This window comes from Scyliorhinus torazame, chromosome 10 (assembly GCF_047496885.1).
Source record: "Scyliorhinus torazame isolate Kashiwa2021f chromosome 10, sScyTor2.1, whole genome shotgun sequence".
Classification (NCBI taxonomy): domain Eukaryota; kingdom Metazoa; phylum Chordata; class Chondrichthyes; order Carcharhiniformes; family Scyliorhinidae; genus Scyliorhinus; species Scyliorhinus torazame.
The window spans coordinates 50,389,599-50,410,943 of NC_092716.1; the positions used below are offsets into that span (position 1 = coordinate 50,389,599).

The 21,345-nt window shown below is 49.7% G+C and overlaps 1 protein-coding gene across 2 annotated transcripts in view; it reads left to right on the top strand.

Annotated features, from left to right (window-relative positions):
* The window catches only part of zcchc14 (zinc finger, CCHC domain containing 14), a 240,193-nt gene that overhangs the window by 60,064 nt on the left and 158,784 nt on the right, over positions 1–21,345 (top strand). For both annotated transcript variants that reach the window (XM_072518087.1, XM_072518088.1), the window contains exons 3-4: positions 19,250–19,323; positions 20,733–20,804. In XM_072518087.1, coding sequence (XP_072374188.1) covers positions 19,250–19,323; positions 20,733–20,804 — 146 coding nt within the window. The remainder of the gene's footprint in view (positions 1–19,249; positions 19,324–20,732; positions 20,805–21,345) is intronic.

Consider the following 21,345-nt stretch of genomic DNA (forward strand, 5'->3'; position numbering starts at 1 on the left):
GTAGGCTTACATTAACACTGCAGAAAATAAGTCCAGGGGAGGAACTTGGTGGATTTAATACAAGTTTATTAAAAAATGGACATATTGGAAAAATTGAGAATTAAGGTAGATGGATCTCCATAGCTGATGGTTTTCATCCCAAGATATTAAAATTAATGAATAAATTGCAGTTGAATTATACATAATTTTCTACCAATTTCTAAATTCAGGAATTGTGACCTTGAAATCAGAAAAATGCAAATGTCACTCCATTCATGCCCAGCTTGTAGCCAGGACTCAACAATAGCTTTTATGTTACACTCTGAGATGCTTCAGTGGTTTTGATGCACCTACAAGAATAGAAAAATTTACATACAAGAGTTGGACCTCAATGATGTCTAATGGTCAAGTCTGAAATATAGTTGACAAGTTTTGCCTTCATAGCAGTGAATGTAGCAAAGATGTTCAGTAGAACTGGGTTGTCTGTTATTAATGTTGATGGTTAGATGTGGAGCTAATTTGCCAGATCATTTTCTCTGGGCATGACAGACAAATTTTAATCTGTTGTGCCATCCTATCTGGTCACTAGTGATGCCCTCTTCCCAGGAAATTCCTAAAAGATATCATTGTTTTTTTACTTGTCAATATCTTCCCTGGCTATAATAACTAGCTGTTATCCTGAGAGGTAAAGAGATGGAAGGTCTGTTGGGTGTATTTTAAAATAGAGAGGAATAGATTGTTAAATTCTTAAACCACAATGAAGGATTTTTCCCTTCAGTCCTTTCCTAGACATAATCATTTCTTGAAAGGTTTCCATGTACTGTGGCCCAAATCTGTTAAACACTTTGTGATACTAGCTCAAGTATGATCAGCAAATCATAATGTAATTTGTAATTCCACCAGAAGCCTTCTCAAAATTGAGATTTGAATCCGGTCTGCAGGGGACAAGTATCTCCTGAACTGTGCTGTGATGGCATCTACTGATATTAATTCTTGCTAACTTGCTTTCTTTTTTTAAAAAAAAAAAAATCTTTTTATTTGCCACATTTTCATCATGCAAACAACAAAAGAAAAAGAAACAACAGCAAAAGCGATCCCATCAATATACAGCCTGAAACATTGACTCACAAATACCAAAAATAAGTTTTTTAAAAATACAGACCAGACCCCTCCCCAATATTGTTCAATGGCAATATGTTCCAAAATGCGCATGCTAAACAACCCCTAAGAATTGTAGAACCCCTCCTTCGCCCTCTGAGCTGAAATTTCACCTTCTACAGGGTCAAGAATTCCAGCAGGTCCCCCCACCACGCTGAGGCACAGGGCAGAGAGGCTGACCTCCACCCCAGCAGGACCAACCTATGAGCAATCAGTGAGGCGGAAACTAAAACATCTGCCCCCGCACCGGCCTGAAGCTGGTCCGATACCTCTAAAATGGGGAATTGCTCCAAGTCCACATGTAACACCCCTGAGATGATGTTGTAAACCTCCCTCCAATACCTTTCCAGCTTTGGGCATGACCAAAATATGAACATGATTTGCAGGGCCCCTCCCACAACACTCATAGACATCTCTCCTCCTCTTAAAGAGCCGGCTCATCCTCACTTTTGTGAGGTATGCCCTATATCAACCTTCAATTGTACCAGGCCGAACCTCGCACATGAGGTTGAGACTATCACCCTTCGCAGCACCTCGCGTCACAAACCTTCTCCCATTACCTCCCCCAACTCATTCTCCCATTTGACCTTGATCCCCTCCATGAACACTTTATCCTCCTCCAAAATCTTCCCATAAATTGCCGAAACCACCCCCTTCTCCAACTCCCCTGCCGACAGTACCTCCTCCAACAACGAGGGGTTCGGCACTATCGGGAAGCTCGAGAACTCCTTCCTCGCAAAGTCTCAGACTTGCAGGTACCTAAACACTGCCTCTTGTGCCAATCTGCACTTCTCCCCCAGCTCCTCGTGGTTCGCAAAACGTCCCCCCCCAGGAACAAATCTTTCAATATCTTAATCCCCTTCTCCTCCCATCTCCAAAACCTCGCATGTAGCCTCCCTGGCTCAAACCTATGATTCCCCGTAATCGGCATCCCCTCTGACCCAGCCCCAGCTTAAAGTGCTGTCTCAGCTGCCTCCAGATCTTCAATGTTGCCATCACCACCACCGGACTCCCCGAATACTTGTCCAGGGCCATCGGGAGCATGCTGTTGCCAGCATCCTCAACCACGACACCCTGCACGAGCCTTCCTCCCTCTTTTGTCCACTGGGACTCTCTCTCTCTCCCCCTCCCCACTCCCCCCAAACGGCCCAACTCCGCACCTTCTCCACGTTTGCTGCCCAGTATTTATATAATACCCCCTCCCCCCCCGCCTGTCGTTCTCTTCCTAAAGACCACCTTCCTAGCCCTGGCTTACACCCCCCCCCCCCCCCCCACCTCCCCAAATTCAACAAGGAGACCACATTCCTTAAGAAAAGATGGGTAGAACGACCGGCACTGAAACAAAAACAAAAATAGCAGCAGCTCATTCATTTTAACCGCCTGTACCCGGCCCCACCAACGACAGAGGGAGGTTGTCCCACCTTCTAAGTCGCCCTTCACCCTCTTCTTCAAACTAGAAAAATTATATCTACAGACCCCGTCCCGTCCCGTCACGCAGCGGACACTCGCCATCGGTTCCCTATAGAGCAGCCGTACCCACACCGTAAAACACGGCCCAATCCCAAATCTCTCGAGGATCGCCATCAGATACCCCCACTCTATCCGGCCGAACGCCTTCTCCGCATCTAGTGCCACCGCCACCCCAACCCCCATCTCCTTTCCCTCAGTCGCGTCATGGTCACATTTAGCAGCTGTCTAACATTCAAGAACAGCTGCCTTCCCTTCACGAACCCTGTCTGATCTTCTCGTATCACCTTCAGGAGCACCCCTCCAACCTTGCCGCCAGCACCTCCGCCAATATCTTGGCATTCAATAAGGATATGGACCTGTACGACCCACACTCCATCGGGTCCTTGTTTTTTTTTAACAGATGGGATATTGAAGCCTGTCCCAGTGTTTGTGATAATACCCCCCTACCTATCACCTCATCAAACACCCCCACCATCAGTGGCACCAACTTATCTTTAAACTTTATGTAGTATTCCACTGGGAACCCATCTGGCCCTACCGCCTTCCCCGATTGCATCCTCCCGATTACATCCTCCCGATTGCCTCCTTAACCTCCTCCCCCACTGGCCCCTCCTGCCCTGCCTGATCATCCTCCCCCAACCTCGGATATTCCAACCCATCCAGAAACTCCCTTATCTCTCACTCCTCTCCCGGTGGCTCTGACCTATACAACTTCTCATAGAACTCCTCAAAGACTTTATTAATCTGCTCCGGAGTCAACACCAATTTCCCCATCCTATCCCGCACCTGGACTATATCCTTCGCCGCCGCCTCCCTCCGGAGCTGGCCAGCCAACATATGCCTTCTCCCCATATTCAGAAATTGCTTCCCTCGCCTGCCTCAGTTGGCACACCGCCTCCCCCATAGACAACCAGTCAAACTTTGCCTGAAGCTCCTTCTTCTTCACCAGAAGGCTCGGATCTACATCTCCCACGTACCTCCTGTCCACCTCCAACATCTCCTCTATCATCTCTACCAGGTGATGATGATGCTTTTTTAAGCACAATAAATTTTTCCTATATCGTAATTATCCCTTGGCATGCAAAACACAGGCGATATGGAGTTTATTACATCGAGAATTGTGAAAATATGGAAAACACTATTGGAGGTGGAGATTGAGTAGACGCCATGTCAACATTTAATAAATGGTTAGATGGTTGAAGGAGCGTGGAAAAAATGGTTGTGGGAATAAGATTGGGTTATGGGAGTAAACACTAAAATGCTATAAGCATTACCATAGAACCATAGAATTCCGACAATGAAGAAGGAGCCATTCAGCCCATCGAGTCTGCACCAAATCTCCAGAAGAACACCCTACCCAGGCTCACTCCCCCCACCCTACCCCGTAACCACACCTAACCTGCACATCTTTGGGCACGAAGGGACAATTTAGCATGGTCAATCCGCCTAACCTGCACATCTATGGACACTCAGGGGTAATTTAGCATGGTCAATCCGCCTAGCCTGCACGACTGTGGGAGGAAAACGAAGCACCTGGAGGAAACCCATGCAGACACTGGAAGAAAGTACAAAACTCCACACAGTCACCAAAGGCCGGAATTGAACCAGTGTCCCTGGCACCTTGAGGCAGCAATGTGCCACCCCGAACCACTATACAAGTGTGCTGCCCCATTATCTGGCAGGGGTGGACAACTTGGGCACGATTGTCCGACCCCCCACCGGGTCGGATAATCGCCGACGGCTGACGTGAATCCTGCCCACGCCGTGTCTCGAATTCTCCGCCACCAGAGATTCGGCGGTCGGTGGGCCCACCGTCGGCGATTCTCCGGCCCGCAATGGGCCGAAGTCCCACCGCTGTCAACCCTCGCCAGCCGGCGTGGATTAGACCTCCTTTTGAACGGTGGGACAAGGCGGCGTGGGCAGGCTCCGGGGTTCTGGGAGGGGCGCGGGGCGATCTGTCTCCGGGGGGTGCCCCCACGGTGGCCTGGCCCGCGATCGGGACCCACCGATCCGCGGGCGGGCCTGTGCCGTGGGGGCACTCTTTTTCTTCCGCCTTCGCCATGGTCTTCACTATGGCGGAGGCGGAAGAGACCCCCTCCCCGGCACATGCGCGGGGATGCCGTGAGCGGCCGCTGACGATCCCGCGCATGCGTCGCCCGGCGAAGTCCTTTCGGCGCCGGCTGGCGTGGCGCCAAAGGCCTTTCCCGCCAGCCGGCGGAGCGGAAACTGCTCCGGCGCGGGCCTAGCCCCCCAAGGTGAGGGCTTGGCCCCTAAAGGTGCGGAGAATTCCGCACCTTTGGGGCGGCCCGACACCAGACTGATCTGCGCCATTTTTGGCGCCGGGTAGCGGACACCGCGCCGTGGGCGGAGAATCCCGCCCCTTGTTTCCAACTTTTTCCTACATGCTGACATCTACTTCTCTCAGGTACACTGGGTATGTACCAGGATCAGCTTTTTTGTAGGGGGGGAACGCTGCATCTGGGTGTATTCGGAGTGGAGTACTCCGCAATCGTAATCTCTGACCATGCCCCACACTACGTGGATGTGAGGCTGGAGACCGGCCGGGCACAATGCCCCCCCACCACTACCACTACCACCACCATGGAGGCTGGACACAGTGATTCTGTGAACGATATCACAGGCCACAGACGGATACGTTACCAACAACCAGAATGGGGAGGTCTCGCCCTCCACGTTCTGGGAGGCACTGAAGGCAGTGATAAGGGAGGAAGTTATTGCGTACAAGGCATGTAAAGATAGAAAGGAGAGGGAAGCCAGGCAGCAGCTGGTCAACGTCATACTGGAGGTGGTTTGATGGTATACTCTTCGACCCCCACCGTGGAATTACTGTCATAGAGAAAAAAGCTACAGATGGACTTTCACCTGCTCTCCACTGGGAAAGCATTGCAACAGCTCCGCCAGACACGGGGGACGTTTTACGAACATGGAGACAAAGCCAGTCGCCTGCTGGCTCACAAGCTGAGAAAGCAGGCAGCCATGAGGGAAATAACTCAGCTTAAGGGCAGAAGCAGTAGGTTAGTCGCTACGCCAGAAAGGATCAACAAAGCCTTCGTAACCCAGAGGGGGACTCTATGATGAAGCAGTCCCTTGATGGATATGTCGGTGGTAGGGAAAGATAAGAGGTGGGGCCTGGAAGCACCATTAAAATTGGGGGAAATCATGGAGAGTATCAACTCCATGCAGACGAAGAAGGCACGGGGCCAGATGTATTTGTGGTGGACTTCCACAAAACATTCGCGCCAGCATTGGCCCCGCACCTGCAGGGGATGTTCGCAGACTCGCTAATGAGGGGCACCCTGCCATCAACACTAGCACAACTCGATATTGCTGATACTCAAAAAGGACAAAGACCTGACTGAGTGCAGGTCCTACAGGCCGATCTCGCTACTCAAAGTAGACACAAAGATCCTGGAGAAGGCCCTGGTGAGGCAGCTGGAGAGTTGTTTGCCGGAGGTAGTTGCAGAGAACCAGACAGGCTTTGTCAAGTGCAGGCAGCACATTTTTTTAAACTAAAGAGTATTAACAGTTCAATTTTTTAAAAAAAATCATTTTACGGGATGTGGGCATCGCTAGCTAGACTAGCATTTATTGCCCATCCTTCGTTGCCTTTGAGAAAGTGGTGGTGAGCTGTCTTCTGCTTCAATCCTTGAGGTGTAGGTACACCCACAGTGCTATTAGGGAGGGAATTCCAAGATATTGACCCAATATAAAAAGTATTTCCCAGATAAATATACATGGGGCGAAATTCTCCGGAAACGGCGCGATGTCCGCCAACTGGCGCCCAAAACGGCGCAAATCAGTCGGGCATCGCGCCGCCCCAAAGGTGCAGAATGCTCCGCATCTTTGGGGGCCGAGCCCCGACCTTAAGGGGCTAGGTCGGCACCGGACGAATTTCCGCCCCGCCAGCTGGCGGAAAAGGCCTTTGGTGCCCCGCCAGCAGGCGCGGAAATGACATCTCCGGGCAGCGCATGCGCGGGAGCGTTAACGGCCGTTGATGGCATTCCCGCGCATGCGCAGTGGAGGGAGTCTCTTCCGCCTCCTCCATGGTGGAGACCGTGGCGAAGGCGGAAGGGAAAGAGGGCCCCCATGGCACAGGCCCACCCGCGGATCGGTGGGCCCCGATCGCGGGCCAGGCCACCGTGGGGGCACCCCCCGGGGCCAGATCGCCCCGCGCCCCCCCCCAGGACCCCGGAGCCCGCCCGCGCCGCCTTGTCCCACCGGTAAGGTAGGTGGTTTAATTTACGCCGACGGGACAGGCATTTTAGCGGCGGGACTTCGACCCATCCGGGCCGGAGAATCGCGGGGGGTGGCCCGCCAACCGGCGCGGTGCGATTCCCGCCCCCGCCAAATATCCGGTGGTGGAGAATTCGGCAACCGGCGGGGGCGGGATTCACGCCAGGCCCCGCCGCCGGGTCGGAGAATCTCGCCCATGATGTTCATTTTCACTCTTTTCCTCCTTTATCTCTCTGTCTGTCCTTTTTTTTTTTCACTCCATCCCTCCCGCTGCAATATACATTTTCTACTGCCCAGGGGTAGCTAGAATAAACTGTAAAATGTACAATCATGAATCATGCTAAACAATGCAGAAGATCATTTAGTTTTGAATACTGCTCTAAATTATATTGTACAGAGATATCTTACATGGAGGTGGTTTTGTTCTTCAATTCAATGACAGGGTATATCTTTCCTCACTGAACCAGATTGGCTGAGACTATTCCAAAAATGACTAGAACCATGCAAAATTAAATCATTGTTTTTAAACTCCAAAGGAGCAGGCAACCAAGTATAGATTTAACCAAACTCATACGCTTGATTCCTTTCTCAGACACCTGGAGCGAAATTCTCCGGTTTCGGCGCGATGTCCGCCGACTGGCGCCCAAAACGGCGCAAATCAGTCGGGCATCGCGCCGCCCCAAAGGTGCGGAATGCTCCGCATCTTTGGGGGCCGAGCCCCAACCTTAAGGGGCTAGGCCGGCGCCGGACGAATTTCCGCCCCGCCAGCTGGCGGAAAAGGCCGTTGGTGCCCCGCCAGCTGGCGCGGAAATGACATCTCCGGGAGGCGCATGCACGGGAGCGTTAGCGGCCGCTGACTGCATTCCCGCACATGCGCAGTGGAGGGAGTCTCTTCCGCCTCCGCCATGGTGGAGACCGTGGTGAAGGCGGAAGGGAAAGAGTGCCCCCACGGCACAGGCCCGCCCGCGGATCGGTGGGCCCCGATCGCGGGCCAGGCCACCGTGGGGGCACCCCCCGGGGCCAGATCGCCCCTCGCCCCCCCCAGGACCCCGGAGCCCGCCCGCGCCGCCTTGTCCTGCCGGTAAGGTAGGTGGTTTAATCTATGCCGGCGGGACAGGCATTTTAGCGGCGGGACTTCGGCCCATCCGGGCCAGAGAATCGTGTGGGGGGGGGGCCGCCAACCGGCGCGGCGCGATTCCCGCCTCCGCCGAATATCCGGTGCCGGAGAATTCGGCAACCGGCGGGGGGCGGGATTCACGCCAGCCCCCGGCGATTCTCCGACCCGGCAGGGGGTCGGAGAATCTCGCCCCAGGTTTAGACAAGTTACAGATTGCAACTATTAAATAAAAACAAGTAAATTGTTTTCTTTGGAATGAATGAAGCTGGTTATTAACCTTTTATGGACTTGACAGAATTAAAGAAACCAGCACTATTACATTTCAATATGTGAAGATCGTGGAAGCAACATCTTCCAAGGAATACTGCTACTTCAGCAGGAAAGAGAATTATGCAGGAAGGGTTTACACAAAATCGTGCCTAGCCAAGGAAGTACCCTGCAGTTCAATGCAGAATAGCTGCCTATTTGAACTCATGCACCTTATGGAGAACAAACTGCTGTTGCAGGCCGTTTCAGAGGACAGTATTTAAGTGTGTCTCCACTATCTGGAGGTAGAAGGCTGTTAGTTAGGTGAAACCACACACTACCAACAAATTATACTTACCAAAAGTGAGCCTCAGGATCCAGGAAAATATTCTGTACGTCTCCTTTGCCAAAAGGAAATCCAACTCCTGGCAATGAAAGTGGGAAGGAGAAAAATGCTTATCATAGCCTGACAAATGTTATTCGTTCATTAACCAGCAATTTCTTCTTAATGAAGGGGGAGCGTAATAACACTATCGATGAACTTGCAGAGCTGTTAATCTTGGGACGATCTAGAAGTGATCAGAAAGTCAGAGGGAGCCTTTTCTCTAGCTCAAAGATGAACTCATCTTTTGGATGGTGAAAACTCAGGTTTTGACCTGCCTAAACTTGGTTAGGAAATGGAAAATTGGCCAAGATCATTACACTTGCTGTAAAATGTCTCTGGTCTCTGATTGTAAAGCAACATAAAAAGCCCAGGCTTTTGTGAAAGGTTGAGCCTTAAAAGAAAGACTGTAATTAAGTTATTTTAAAAAAGGCAATTAAATAAGTAAATTTAAGCATTTTATTGTAAAATGTGCAATGTTTTAAACTTTGTAGATTTAACATTACGAATTTCAGTTACTGGTACAATAACAATGTCTTTTCGAAAAGCAGTTTGAGTAACCTGATTGGTTTCAACTAACTGATGATGAAAGTTGACACATGAAAATTAAATGGAAAATGTGGACATGGTAATTTATATAAACATATAACAGCACAGTACAGTACAGGCCCTTCGGCCCACAATGTTGTGCCGACCACTTATCCTAATCTAAGATCAACCTATCCTATACTCTTTCAATTTACTGCTGTCCAAGAGATGCTTAAATGTCTCTAATGACTCTGACTCCATCACCTCCGCTGGCAGTGCATTCCACACACCCACCACTCTGTGTAAAGAACCGACCTCTGACATCTCCCCTATACCGTCCTCCAATCACCTTAAAATTATGTCCCCTTATGACAGCCATTTCTGCCCTGGGAAAAAGTCTTGGTCTATCCACTCTACCCATGCCTCTCATCACCTTTTACATCTCTATCAAGTCACCTCTCTTCCTTCTTTGCTCCGGTGAGAAAAGCCCTAGCTCCCTCAACCTTTCTTCGTAAGATATGCCCTCCAGTCCAGGCAGCATCCTGGTAAATCTCCTCTGCACCCTCTCCAAAGCATTCACATCCTTCCTATAATGAGGCAACTAGATCTGGACACAATATTCCAGGTGTGGTCTAACCAGGGTTTTATAAAGCTGCAGCAAAACCTGGTAGCTCTTAAACTCAATCCCCCTGTTAATGAAGGCCCACACCATACGCCTTCTTAACAACCCTATCACCCTGGGGGAAATGCTGGCTAAAAATTGTGACAACGTGACAACAGGCAGTTTTACGTAAGATGATCTTGGCAGATATAATCTGACTTTTATCAGATAGAAATTCCACAGCACAACTGATATTGATATTACATTCAACTATCATGATTGTTTATAACAGTTGGTGGGTCTTCCAGCTCTTTCTAACAAATGATTGAATTGGCCATCTCTTACTGTAAATCCAAACCACCTACTTAAAAAACTCTATATACCCAAAGAATTCCATATACTCAAATCTATGTTAGTTCGTGCCAGAACTACTGAACGCTGAAATATTCCGTTCTATATGTTTAGTATGTTTGATATTAAATTTTTTTGAAGATTGTAAAACAGCTTGAAGTGTGACATCACTGAAAATTATGCTAACTACTACTTTTTTTTTAACAAACAATTTTATTGAGGTACTTTTCGGCATTGTAAACAGTTACAGATTACAGAAATATGCAAACATCAACAGAAAACCAAAATTTGAACCAAACCATAATGTACATACCCGCTCCTCTCCCACCTACACTCCCCGCCTGTTTATCCCTCCTACACGCTACCCTAATCCCCCCCCCCCCCCCCCCCGACGCTCACTCTCCCACGAAGAAGTCGATGAATGGTTGCCACCTTCAGGCGAACCCCAATACAAATCCCCTCAAGGCGAACTTGATTTTTTCCATACCCAGAAAACTTGACATGTCCGAAAGCCATAGTCCGGCCTTTGGGGGTTTTGAGTCCCTCCATGCCAGCAGTATTCGCCGCCGGGCTATTAGGGAAGCAAAGGCCAGAACATCGGCCTCCTTCTCCCCCTGGGCTCCCGGGTCCTCCGAAGCCCTGAAAATTGCCACCTCTGAACTCATCACCACCCTTGTTCTCAGCACCCAGGACATGACATCTGCAAATCCCTCCCAGTACCCCCTAAGCTTAGGGCATGCCCAAAACATGTGAACATGGTTCGCTGGTCCTCCCGCGCATCTCGCGCACTTGTCCTCTACCCCAAAGAATTTGCTCATCCGAGCCACCGTCATGTGAGCCCGGTGAACAACCTTAAACTGAATCAGGCCAAGCCTGGCACAAGTTGCGTTTGAGTTTACCCTACTCAGGGCTTACGCCCATACCCCATCCTCCATCTCCGCGCCGAGTTCCTCCTCCCATTTGAGTTTCAGCTCCTCCGTCTGGGACTCTTCCCCCTTCATGAGCACCTTGTAAATATCCGAGACTCTACCTTCTCCTCCAGAGACTATTCTGTCCTGGATCCCTTTTGGCGGGAGGCGTGGGAAGGATGGGGCCTGTCTGCGTACAAAGTCCCACACCTGTAAGTACCTACAGTCATTTCCTCTTTCCAGCCCAGCTATCTCCTCCAAATCCCTCAAACTCGCAAAGTTCCCCTCCAGGAACATATCGCCCACCCTTCTCACCCCCGCCATGCTTGAAACCCTCCATCCATGTTCCCGGGGGCGAATCGATGGTTATCACAAATTGGAGCCCAGACCGACGCCCCCACCTCCCCTGCATGCTTTCTCCACTGGCCCCAAATCCGCAGGGCCACCCCCACTACCGGGCTGGTGGAGTACCTGGCCGGCGCAAGCGGTAGGGGAGCTGTGACCAGTGCTTCCAAACCTGTGCCCCTGCACGAAGCCGCCTCCACCCGCTCCCAGATAGACCCCATACCCACCATCCACTTCCTTATCATGGCTATGTTAGCCGCCCAGTAGTAGTTGATCAGACTCGACAATGCCAGTCCCCCCTCGCTGCGGCTCCTTTCAAGCATTGCCTTCCTCACCCGCGGAGATTTTCCCGCCCAGACAAAGCTCATGATGATTTTGCCGGTCCTTTTGAAGAAGGACCGGGGGATAAAGATCGGGAGGCACTGGAAGATGAACAGGAATCTAGGGAGGATTGTCATCTTTACCGTCTGCACCATCCCTGCAAGTGACAGCGTGAGTGCATCCCATCTCCGAAACTCCCTCTTCATTTGTTCCACCACTCTAGTCAAATTTAACTTATGTAACCTGCCCCAGTCTCGTGCCACCTGTATCCCCAAGTACCGAAAACTTTCCCCAACCAGCCTAAATGGCAGCTCCTTCTGTTTATTCTCCTGGCCCCTTGCCTGCACTACAAACATCTCACTCTTGGCCATATTTAATTTGTACCCTGAGAACCGGCCGAACTTCCTCAATGTTTCCAGTATATTTTCCATCCCGGCCAGTGGGTCCGACACGTACAGGAGCAGGTCATCCGCATAGAGAGCAATGCTTACTACTACTTAAGTTAACATGGAATTGTGGGAATGGTGAGCACGAATTTAGTGGGAGTGATAACACATTCAAAGACTTCAGAGAAGAAAATAAATATCCTGGGAATTGCAAACTGAATTACACACACCTCTGTTAATTTGAAGTTGTTTAATTCAAATTTCTGGATACGTTTAAAATATTTAAGCAGTTGAGTTTTCTATGCTTGTTATTTTGGTTGCTTAATTTGAATTCATAGTTGTGCAAAACAATTTTGAATTAACTAAAGTAGGCAGTAGTTGATAATTCTGTGTTAGCTGAAGGGAGTTATAGCTCTGAGAAAAAATTACTGTTGCAAATTTGCAAACAACAAATCAGAGTAAATGTGTAAAATTTGTCCATGTAATTACAGTCTTTATAACACCAAAAAAATACAACATTTAGAAAGCCGTGCAATTACATTGCATATACAACAGAGTGAATCAGCCTAACCCGTCTGTGCTTGTTGTTGAAAATCTAGCAGGAACTAAATGTGTGAATAAAATGTTGTCCCTGTAGATTCATGGAGATTATTCTTACTTCTGGGAAAATCTAGGCAATCCAGGAGAATTGACAAATCTTTATGATGAGTTAGTAAGCTAAATGAGTCCAATTTGGTTGGCTTTGGTTGGGCCAGGCTTTAATTAATCCAATGCAATTTTGTCTGGTTAGATACATAGTCCCGGGTCTTCTGAGGGGTGGCAATCACAGTTAAATTGCTGCTCTGCTTCTACCGTTCAGCAACACAACAGAGCTCTGCATTTCTGGCTAGCTCTTCCAATCATGGCTTCTTTAGAAATATGGAGTGATCTCCCATTGAACTGCTTCCTCATAGCACTGGATTATCAGGTGGAGCTTCGGGGGCTTGTTCTTTGTGGGCATGGGGAGCAACACTCCCATTTTACAGCACTGGCTGCCATATTCTGGCAAATTCACGAATGCACAGAATAGCTTTGGGACATTTAAACAGCTTTTCAGTGTGTTAGTGAATGAGTACATAGTGGATGGGTGGGAACATCTGGTGGTGTGCAAGTGGGCAGGATGGGTGAGATAAGTAAGTAGAGTGGCAGGTGGTTTGGGACTTGGGGAGTTAGCAGGCGTTGTCAGTTTGGATAGAAGGGATGTAGGGGTTATCAGGCCGGGCAGGGGGAGAGTTAGGGGGGCTAAGGGGAGTGGCATCAGGTGATGGGGTCTAATTGAGTCTGTGGGCGAGTCAAGTGGGGAGGGCTGGCCAAATTGGGGAGATTTGGAGTCAGGGTGCCAATTATATATTTACACAGGAGTTAGACTAGGATTTTTCTGCCCAACATTTCCAAGTAAGTTGGAACTGTCCAAAGTAGAGCAGAAGTCTTTTCATAGGGTCCCTAGGAGAAGGCAAATTGATTGCTTATTTGCAGTTCAGACTTCCTGGGCAATTTCAACAGAGTCATTGGATTGGGACTTGGGTCGCAAACGCATCGTGTGGGGTACGTTCATTCTCTGATGATGGGAAGAAGGGCGGCACTGTGGTTAGCACTGCTGCCTCACAGCTCCTGGGACCCGGGTTCAATTCCTGCCTTGGGACTGTCTGTGTGGAGTTTGCACTTCTTCCTCGTGTCTGTGTGGGTTTCCTCCTGGTGCTCCAGTTTCCTCCCACAGTCCAAAGATGTGCAGGTTAGGTGGATTGGCCATGCTAAATTGCCTTAAAGGTTTGGTAGGATTGTGGGATAGGGTGGAGGTGTGGACTTCAGCAGGGTGCACTTTCCAAGGGCCAGTGCAGACTCGATGGGCCAAATGCACTTCTGCACTATAGGGATTCTATGATTGGGTCATTATTTCAAACAACAATTTTCCAGGAACGTTGTGTTCACTCCAGCTGGAGAAAGCAGTAAAGCCCCGTTGCATGTGCTTTCTAACCAGTAAAACCATGGTATGGATTTCTGATGCACAATTATTGTAGCCCCATATTGACCAATTGCTATGAGCGTCAGTGTATAAGGTGAACAAATGCAACTTGATCTCGGTGCTCCTCCAAATCTGGCCATTTGTGCCCAATTCTTTTAATTCCTTCATTAGTCTTGCCTTCGGCTGACTAGTCCCTAAACTTGGGAATTTCCTCTCTAACCTCTGGCCCTCTCTCCTTTTACGATTCTTCATAAAACTTACATAAGTGGCACAAAGTTTGGTCATCAGTCTTGTGGAGCACCTTTGAATGGCTTGATACACGAAAAGCACTTTGATGCACAATCAATTACTCTCGAGACAAGGTGTGTCATAACTAATGGGCTTTAATCTGCTAGAACTGTTCCCCAGCAGCTTCGCTACAGAAAGTGAAGGCTGCTGGGACGGCATCGGTTCTTAGCTCCGCCCTGAGAGGCGGAGTATATGTACATCAGCCAATGGTAGACTCCTGGGTCTAGCCAATGGTCATCCACCTCTCAGGTACCGCAATACCTGGTATTACCACATTCACCCCCTGTTAAAAAGAACCCAGCGGGGTGATGGCCAGCGTTAATGTCGCCTTCCGCATGGTAGGACCAGGTATGGAGGTGCCGTGATGTCGAGGGTAATAGCAAAGTGTTCATGGTGCAGCAATCAGTCGATCGGGTGGCCTGGTCGTCCTTCTGGAGCGTCTGGGCTTCGGCGGTGATCCTGGTGGGGGCCCCGGCGGTTGCGACTCCGGGAACGTGGTGTCGTCCTCCCAGGCGGCTTCGTCACCCCTAGGCGGCGCTGTTGGGGCAAAAGGTGGGCGGGGGGAGGGGCACCTGTAGGGGGCGTTGGTGCTTGTTCGGGCCTAGGTAGGGGCGGCGAGAGTACTGACCGTCCGGTCAGGTGCTGCGGGGAGGGTGGGAGTGGGGGCAATGGTGCGGGTGCGCGTGGGGCTCCGGCGGGCGCCAGGTCCTGAAGGGAGACCATGTCTTGGCGGCCGACAGGGAACGCTACATAGGCGTACTGGGGGTTGGCGCGCAGCATGTGGACCCTCTCAACCAACGGGTTCGACTTGTGCGCCCTCACATGTCTCCGAAGCAGGATAGGTCCGGGTGTCGCTAGCCAGGTTGGGAGCGAGGTCCCGGAGGAGGACGTCCTGGGGAAAACAAGGAGACGTTCATGAGGTGTCTGGTTTGTGGTAGTACAGAGCAGCGACCGGATGGAGTGAAGGGCCACCGGGAGGACGTCCTGCCAGTGGGAGATTCCTAGACCGTAGGGCCAGCAGGACGGTCTTCCAGACCGTGCAGTTCTCCCTCTCAACCTGCCCGTTTCCCCGGGGGTTGTAACTGGTCGTCCTACTCGAGGCGATGCCTTTGCTGAGCAGGAATTGACGCAGTTCGTCACTCATAAAGGAGGACCCCCTATCACTGTGAATGCATGCGGGGAAACCGATCAGTGTAAAGATACCCTGGAGGGCCTTGATGACGGTGGTTGTGGTCATGTCTGGGCAGGGGATGGCGAATGGGAACCGGGAGTACTCGTCAATCACGTTTAGGAAGTACGTGTTGCGGTCGGTGGAGTGGAGGGGGCCTTTGAAATCCATGCTGAGGCGTTCAAAGGTACGGGAAGCCTTTATCAGGTGCGCCCTCTCTGGGCGGTAGAAGTGCGGTTTGCGCTCCGTGCAGATTTGGCTGTCCCTGGTGACTGTCCTGACCTCCTCGATGGAGTAGGGCAGGTTGCGGGTCTTGATAAAATGAAAGAAACGAGTGACCCCCGGGTGGCAGAGGTCCTCGTGGAGGGATCGGAGGCGGTCCACTTGTGCGGGGGCACAAGTGCCGTGGGACAGGGCATCAGGAGGCTCGTTCAGCTTCCCGGGACGGTACAAGATCTCATAATTGTAGGTGGAGATCCATCCTCCACCGCAAGATCTTGTCGTTCTTAATCTTGCCCCGCTGTGCATTATCAAACATGAAGGCAGCCGACCGTTGGTCCGTGAGGAGAGTGAATCTCCTGCCGGCCAGGTAATGCCTCCAGTGTCGCACAGCTTCCTCTATGGCCTGGGCCTCCTTTTCGACCGAGGAGTGGCGGATTTCGGAAGCATGGAGGGTGCGGGAGAAGAAAGCCACGGGCCTGCCCGCTTGGTTGAGGGTGGCCGCCAGAGCTACGTCGGACGCATCGCTCTCAACCTGGAAGGGGAGGGACTCGTCGATGGCGCACATCGTGGCTTTTGCAATGTCTGCTTTGATGCGGCAGAAGGCCTGGCGGGCCTCCGTCGACAGGGGGAAGGTTGTGGACTGGATCAGGGGTCGAGCCTTGTCTGCGTAATTGGGGACCCACTGTGTATAATAGCTGAAGAAGCCGAGGCAGGGCTTTAGGGCCTTGGGGCAGTGAGGGAGGGGGAATTCCATGGGGGGCGCATGCGCCTCGGGGTCGGGGCCTATGACTCCACTTCGCACTATGTAGCCGAGAATGGCTAGACGTTCGGTGCTAAACATGCATTTATCCTTATTGTAAGTCAGATTAAGGATATTCGTGGTCTGGAGAAATTTTCGGAGGTTGGTGTTGTGGTCCTGCTGGTCATGGCCGCAGATGGTGACGTTATCAAGATACGGGAACGTTGCGCGTAAGCCGTACCGGTGAACCATTCGGTCCATCTCACGTTGGCAGAACGAGACCCCGTTCGTGACACCGAAGGGAACCCTTAAAAAGTGATAGACCCGCCCATCTGCTTCGAAGGCAGTGTACTGGCGGTCACCATTAGGGAGGGGTAGCTGGTGGTAGGCAGACTTGAGATCCACCGTGGAGAAAACCTTGTATTGCGCAATCCTGTTCACCAGATTGGCTATACGGGGGAGAGGGTACGCATCCAGCTGCGTAAACCTGTTGATGGTCTGGCTCTAGTCAATGACCCATCCTATGTTTCTCCCCGGTCTTTACCACCACTACTTGAGCCCTCCAGAGGCTGTTGCTCGCTTCGATGACCCCTTCGCTCAGCAGCCTTTGGACCTCGGACCTGATAAAGGTCCGGTACTGGGCACTGTACCGTCTGCTCCTGGTGGTGACGGGTTTGCAATCCGGGGTGAGGTTCGCAAACAGGGAAGGCGGGTCGACCTTAAGGGTCGCGAGGCCGCAGACAGTAAGGGGGGGATATAGGGCCGCCAAATTTAAAAGTCAGGCTTTGCAGATGGCGCTGGAAATCCTGCCCAAGGAGGGTAGTGCGCAGAGGTGCGGCAGGACGTACAGGCGGAAATTGCGGAATTCCCTGCCGTGGGCAGTGAGGTTCGGTAGGCAGAACCCTTTTATCTCCACCGCGTGTGACCCGGAGGCCAGGGAGATCCTTTGGTTTACGGGATGGGTGACAAGAGAACAGCGCCTTACCGTGTCGGGGTGAACAAAGCTTTCCGTGCTCCCAGAGTCGATTAGGCACGACGTCACGTGGCCGTCGATGGAGATCGTCGTTGTAGCTTTCGCAAGCATCCGGGGCCGACTCTGGTCTAGAGTCACCGAGGCCAGCTGCAGAAAAGGAGAGTTCTGGTCGGGCAGCGTGTAGTCTGCTGTGCTGGGGGCCTAGGGCCCCATCCAAGATGGCGTCAGCCATGGGTCGCACATGGAGTCCGCGGTGAAGAAAATGGCGGCGGCGAGGGACAAGTTGGCGGCGCCCACCCGTGGTGGCCGGGGGGGCAAAATGGCCGCGGCCGCGGGTCGCACGCGGCCTGAGGATAGGGGGGTGGCGGTGAGCGCTGGATGGCCGGGGCCTAAAAAGGGGGCTGCCGATAGTCGCTGGAGACCGCGGGCCTGGCAGACCCCGACATCGTGCCCCTCTTGCCGCACCCTTTGCAGGTGGCGGTGCGGGCTGGGCAGCGCGGGCGGGGATGATTCACCTGCCCGCAGAAGAAACAGCGTTGTCCGGCGGTGGTAGCAGGCCTTCTCGCCGCGCAGGCTTGCGGGGTCAGAGGGAAAGTCTGAGGGGTTGCCGCAACGGGGTGCCACGCAGCCCAGGGGGCCGCCGCGCGTCCGGGAGCAAAAGCAGCGTGTTGTTGTACGCAACGTCCATGGACCCCACCAGGACCCGTGCCTCATTGTGTCCATTTCTAGGAGCCTTCAGCGGATATCGGGGGAAGTCATACCTGCAACGAAAGCATCCCTGATCAAAAGTTCCGTGTGCTCGTTCCCCGAAACTGGCAAGTTTCGGCCACAGTTTCGGCCCAGCACCAGCAGCGCCCGATAGAAGTCTTCTAGCGTTTCTTCGGGGCTTTGCCTCCTCGTCGCCAGCAGGTGACGGGCGTAGACCTGGTTCACAGGGCGGATATAATGTCCTTCTAGCAGCTCGATAGCTGCAGCATAATTCTCCGCCTCCTCGATCAGAGGGTAGATCCCAGGGCTGACCCGCGAGCGTAGAAGGTGCATCTTTTGTCTTTCCGTGGGGGTGTCGACGGCCGTGTCGAGGTAGCCCCTAAAACACACCAGCCAATGTTTGAAGATAACAGCAGAGTTGTCCGCGTGGGGGCTGAGCTGAAGGCACTCCGGTTTGATACGGAGATCCATCCTTTCAACTGAAGTTGTAGCAGATTAAATTGATGCACAATCAATTACTCGAGACAAGGTGAGTCATAACTAATAGACTTTAATCTGCTAGAACTGTTCCCCAGCAGCTTTGATACAGAAAGTGAAGGCTGCTGGGACAGCATTGGTTCTTAGCTCTGCCCTGAGAGGCAGAGTATATGTACATAAGCCAATGGTAGACTCCTGGGTCTAGCCAATGGTCATCCACCTCTCGGGTACCGCAATACCTGGTATTACCACACACTTATTGCTATGCAACCCAATTTCTAGGCCACAATACCCTATTGAATAAATGGAAACATAGTATTATATCCAGTTTAAAAAGTGATTTTAACTATAATGGTACTTTTCATTTGTGTATCTATTTTAATAATAAAAAATAAATAATCTTTACTTGGGAATTGTTGATGCTTTCAGATGATGAAACTTTCTGTTTAGACCTCATTTTTATAATTGTCCTTTATGATGGGCATTACAGCAAATGTGTGTTTGGCATGCAATGACATTACTTGGACAATTCTCCAGTAACATATACAAGCTGTTCAATACTTTTTAAACCTTTTTAAAGTTTCATTAACATAATTTTGATATCTCAATTTTGTTTCTCTTTGCAGTAAATATCGAGAAGATAGATGTAAGAAGGTTACAGCACAAGAAGAATGAAGAAACTGCTGAATATTCCTTTGAGGTTGAGATTTTTCAGTGATCTAGATTTGTAATGTACAAAACATAAAACCTTTTTGGTTCATATTACGCATCATATATAATATTTATAATTCCTTGTCATAATATAACAATAATATAATATAATATAACCTGGTGGATAATAGGAATTGCTTTCCTACTTTCCAAATACCCACCGCTGTAATCCCTGCCAACAAGATTGAATGACACTACAACAGCTTCTAGTTTACTGCCAACTCAGGGCTCCCTCCATAGCTGCCCGTATGTCTAGCCTTAGTCTTGTGCCATGAGATCTGACAAAACCAATCAAATCCACTCCCACGAGGCTAAACATTGCACTGCAACTCCACCGTTACCCTATACCATTTTTCTGAGTCAGGTATAAATTCCCATGCAAAGTGGGATTCCCACCATTAACGGGGAGCTCACTCCTGCGAGCAGGGAATTTGGCTGTTGCTGCAGCACTAAAATAGGCAACAAGGCAATTTAAAGGACTAAAATAACCCTGAAAGTACAGAAACCTAGTTAAGTGTATGGAGGCCCATTTGGAGGGAGAGAACAGATAAAAAAGGACTGCAAGTAATGGACACAGCAAGGGCTAGGAGACGGAAATGAAGCTCAGGCAGTAAGCATTCCTGCCTGACATTTGCCCTGTTTTGTCACAGATCTGAGCAGAATTAATGAAGAAGATCTATCCCTCAGTCTTTTGAGCCTTATAACTCTTCGCCTAGCTCTGATTTGTGTTTTCAGATTTTGATTAGTTGATATCTATTAACTTACATACTGTTTGTAATGCCAAGACTGCCAGGGTAGCTAGAAATTACATTTTACTGCATAAGGCTCTACGAAAGCTGCTAAAATCTGAGCATATTCATAATAGAGAGATGCTCTTTCACAACTGAAATGCTATATATAGTAAAACAAATTATTGTGCGCCACTCCTGATGTGGCTTAACTATTGTTCATCTTCACTGGTCATTGCACCAGGTTGTTCGGTGAACCTATAGATTTGTATTCCATGTTGCATGATACTTAAAAGATTCCATGTTGAGCTTCAGTTTGATCTTCCAGTCAAAAGTATTAGATCTTGAAAATGTTTATCATCTGAAGTTTATACCAGGGTTGTTCTTCTGTCAGACTACAAGCTTTTGATAGTCGCCTTATTTTGATAATAGAAGGGGAAATGTTGAAGATTAATGCTGGCAAAATTTAAGTCTGAGTATTTGCTTTGTTTTCTGTGATATTAATATGCTAGAATAGGATAATTACGAATATTTTAGACACTACAATTTAGAGTTCCCTTTCACTCCTCTTAACTATGGTTTCAGCATTCTCTTACACAGATCCATTCAATGCCTTAAAGTTTCAGTATTTTTTGTATTCAAAATGTACATTTTTTACTTTGATACTCAGGTCCTGTGGTCAGATTCTTCAAAGACTTTCGTAACCAAGTCTTATCGTGAACTGAGAGAATTTCTGGCAAAGGTAAATGCAAAGAGAGATTATGGTGTAGAACACACAATCTTTTGATGGTTCCAAAGTAGAAAATTATCTGCTTTATTTTTGTTCTAACTTGTTACTGCTAATTGTTGTTGTCAACATTAATATTTTTTTGACCTGTTAACCAAGCTAATAGTTCCCACATATTGGAGGGTGGAAAGGGAGGAGAAAAAGGTGCAGTCTGAGACAACTTCACATGGGATAAGGTAAAACTAGTCAAGTTTTGATTAGACACGTTTCAGGACAAAGCGCACCTTCATTATTTCATGACATTACTTTGCAGCAAATATCTTCTGTGATGGAGAGAAAACCATTTATGTTTCAGAATGCTATAGATTTAAGACCACTGCCCTTTTGCAACCAGAATTTTTTTTAAAAAATCCCTTTCCAGGGTTTACCTTCCTAAATGAATCAAGTTTTTAAGTATTTTTTAAAATAAATTTAGAGTACCCAGTTCTTTTATTTTCCAATTAAGGGGCAATTTAGTGCAGCCAATTCGCCTGCCCTGCACATCTTTTTGGGTTGT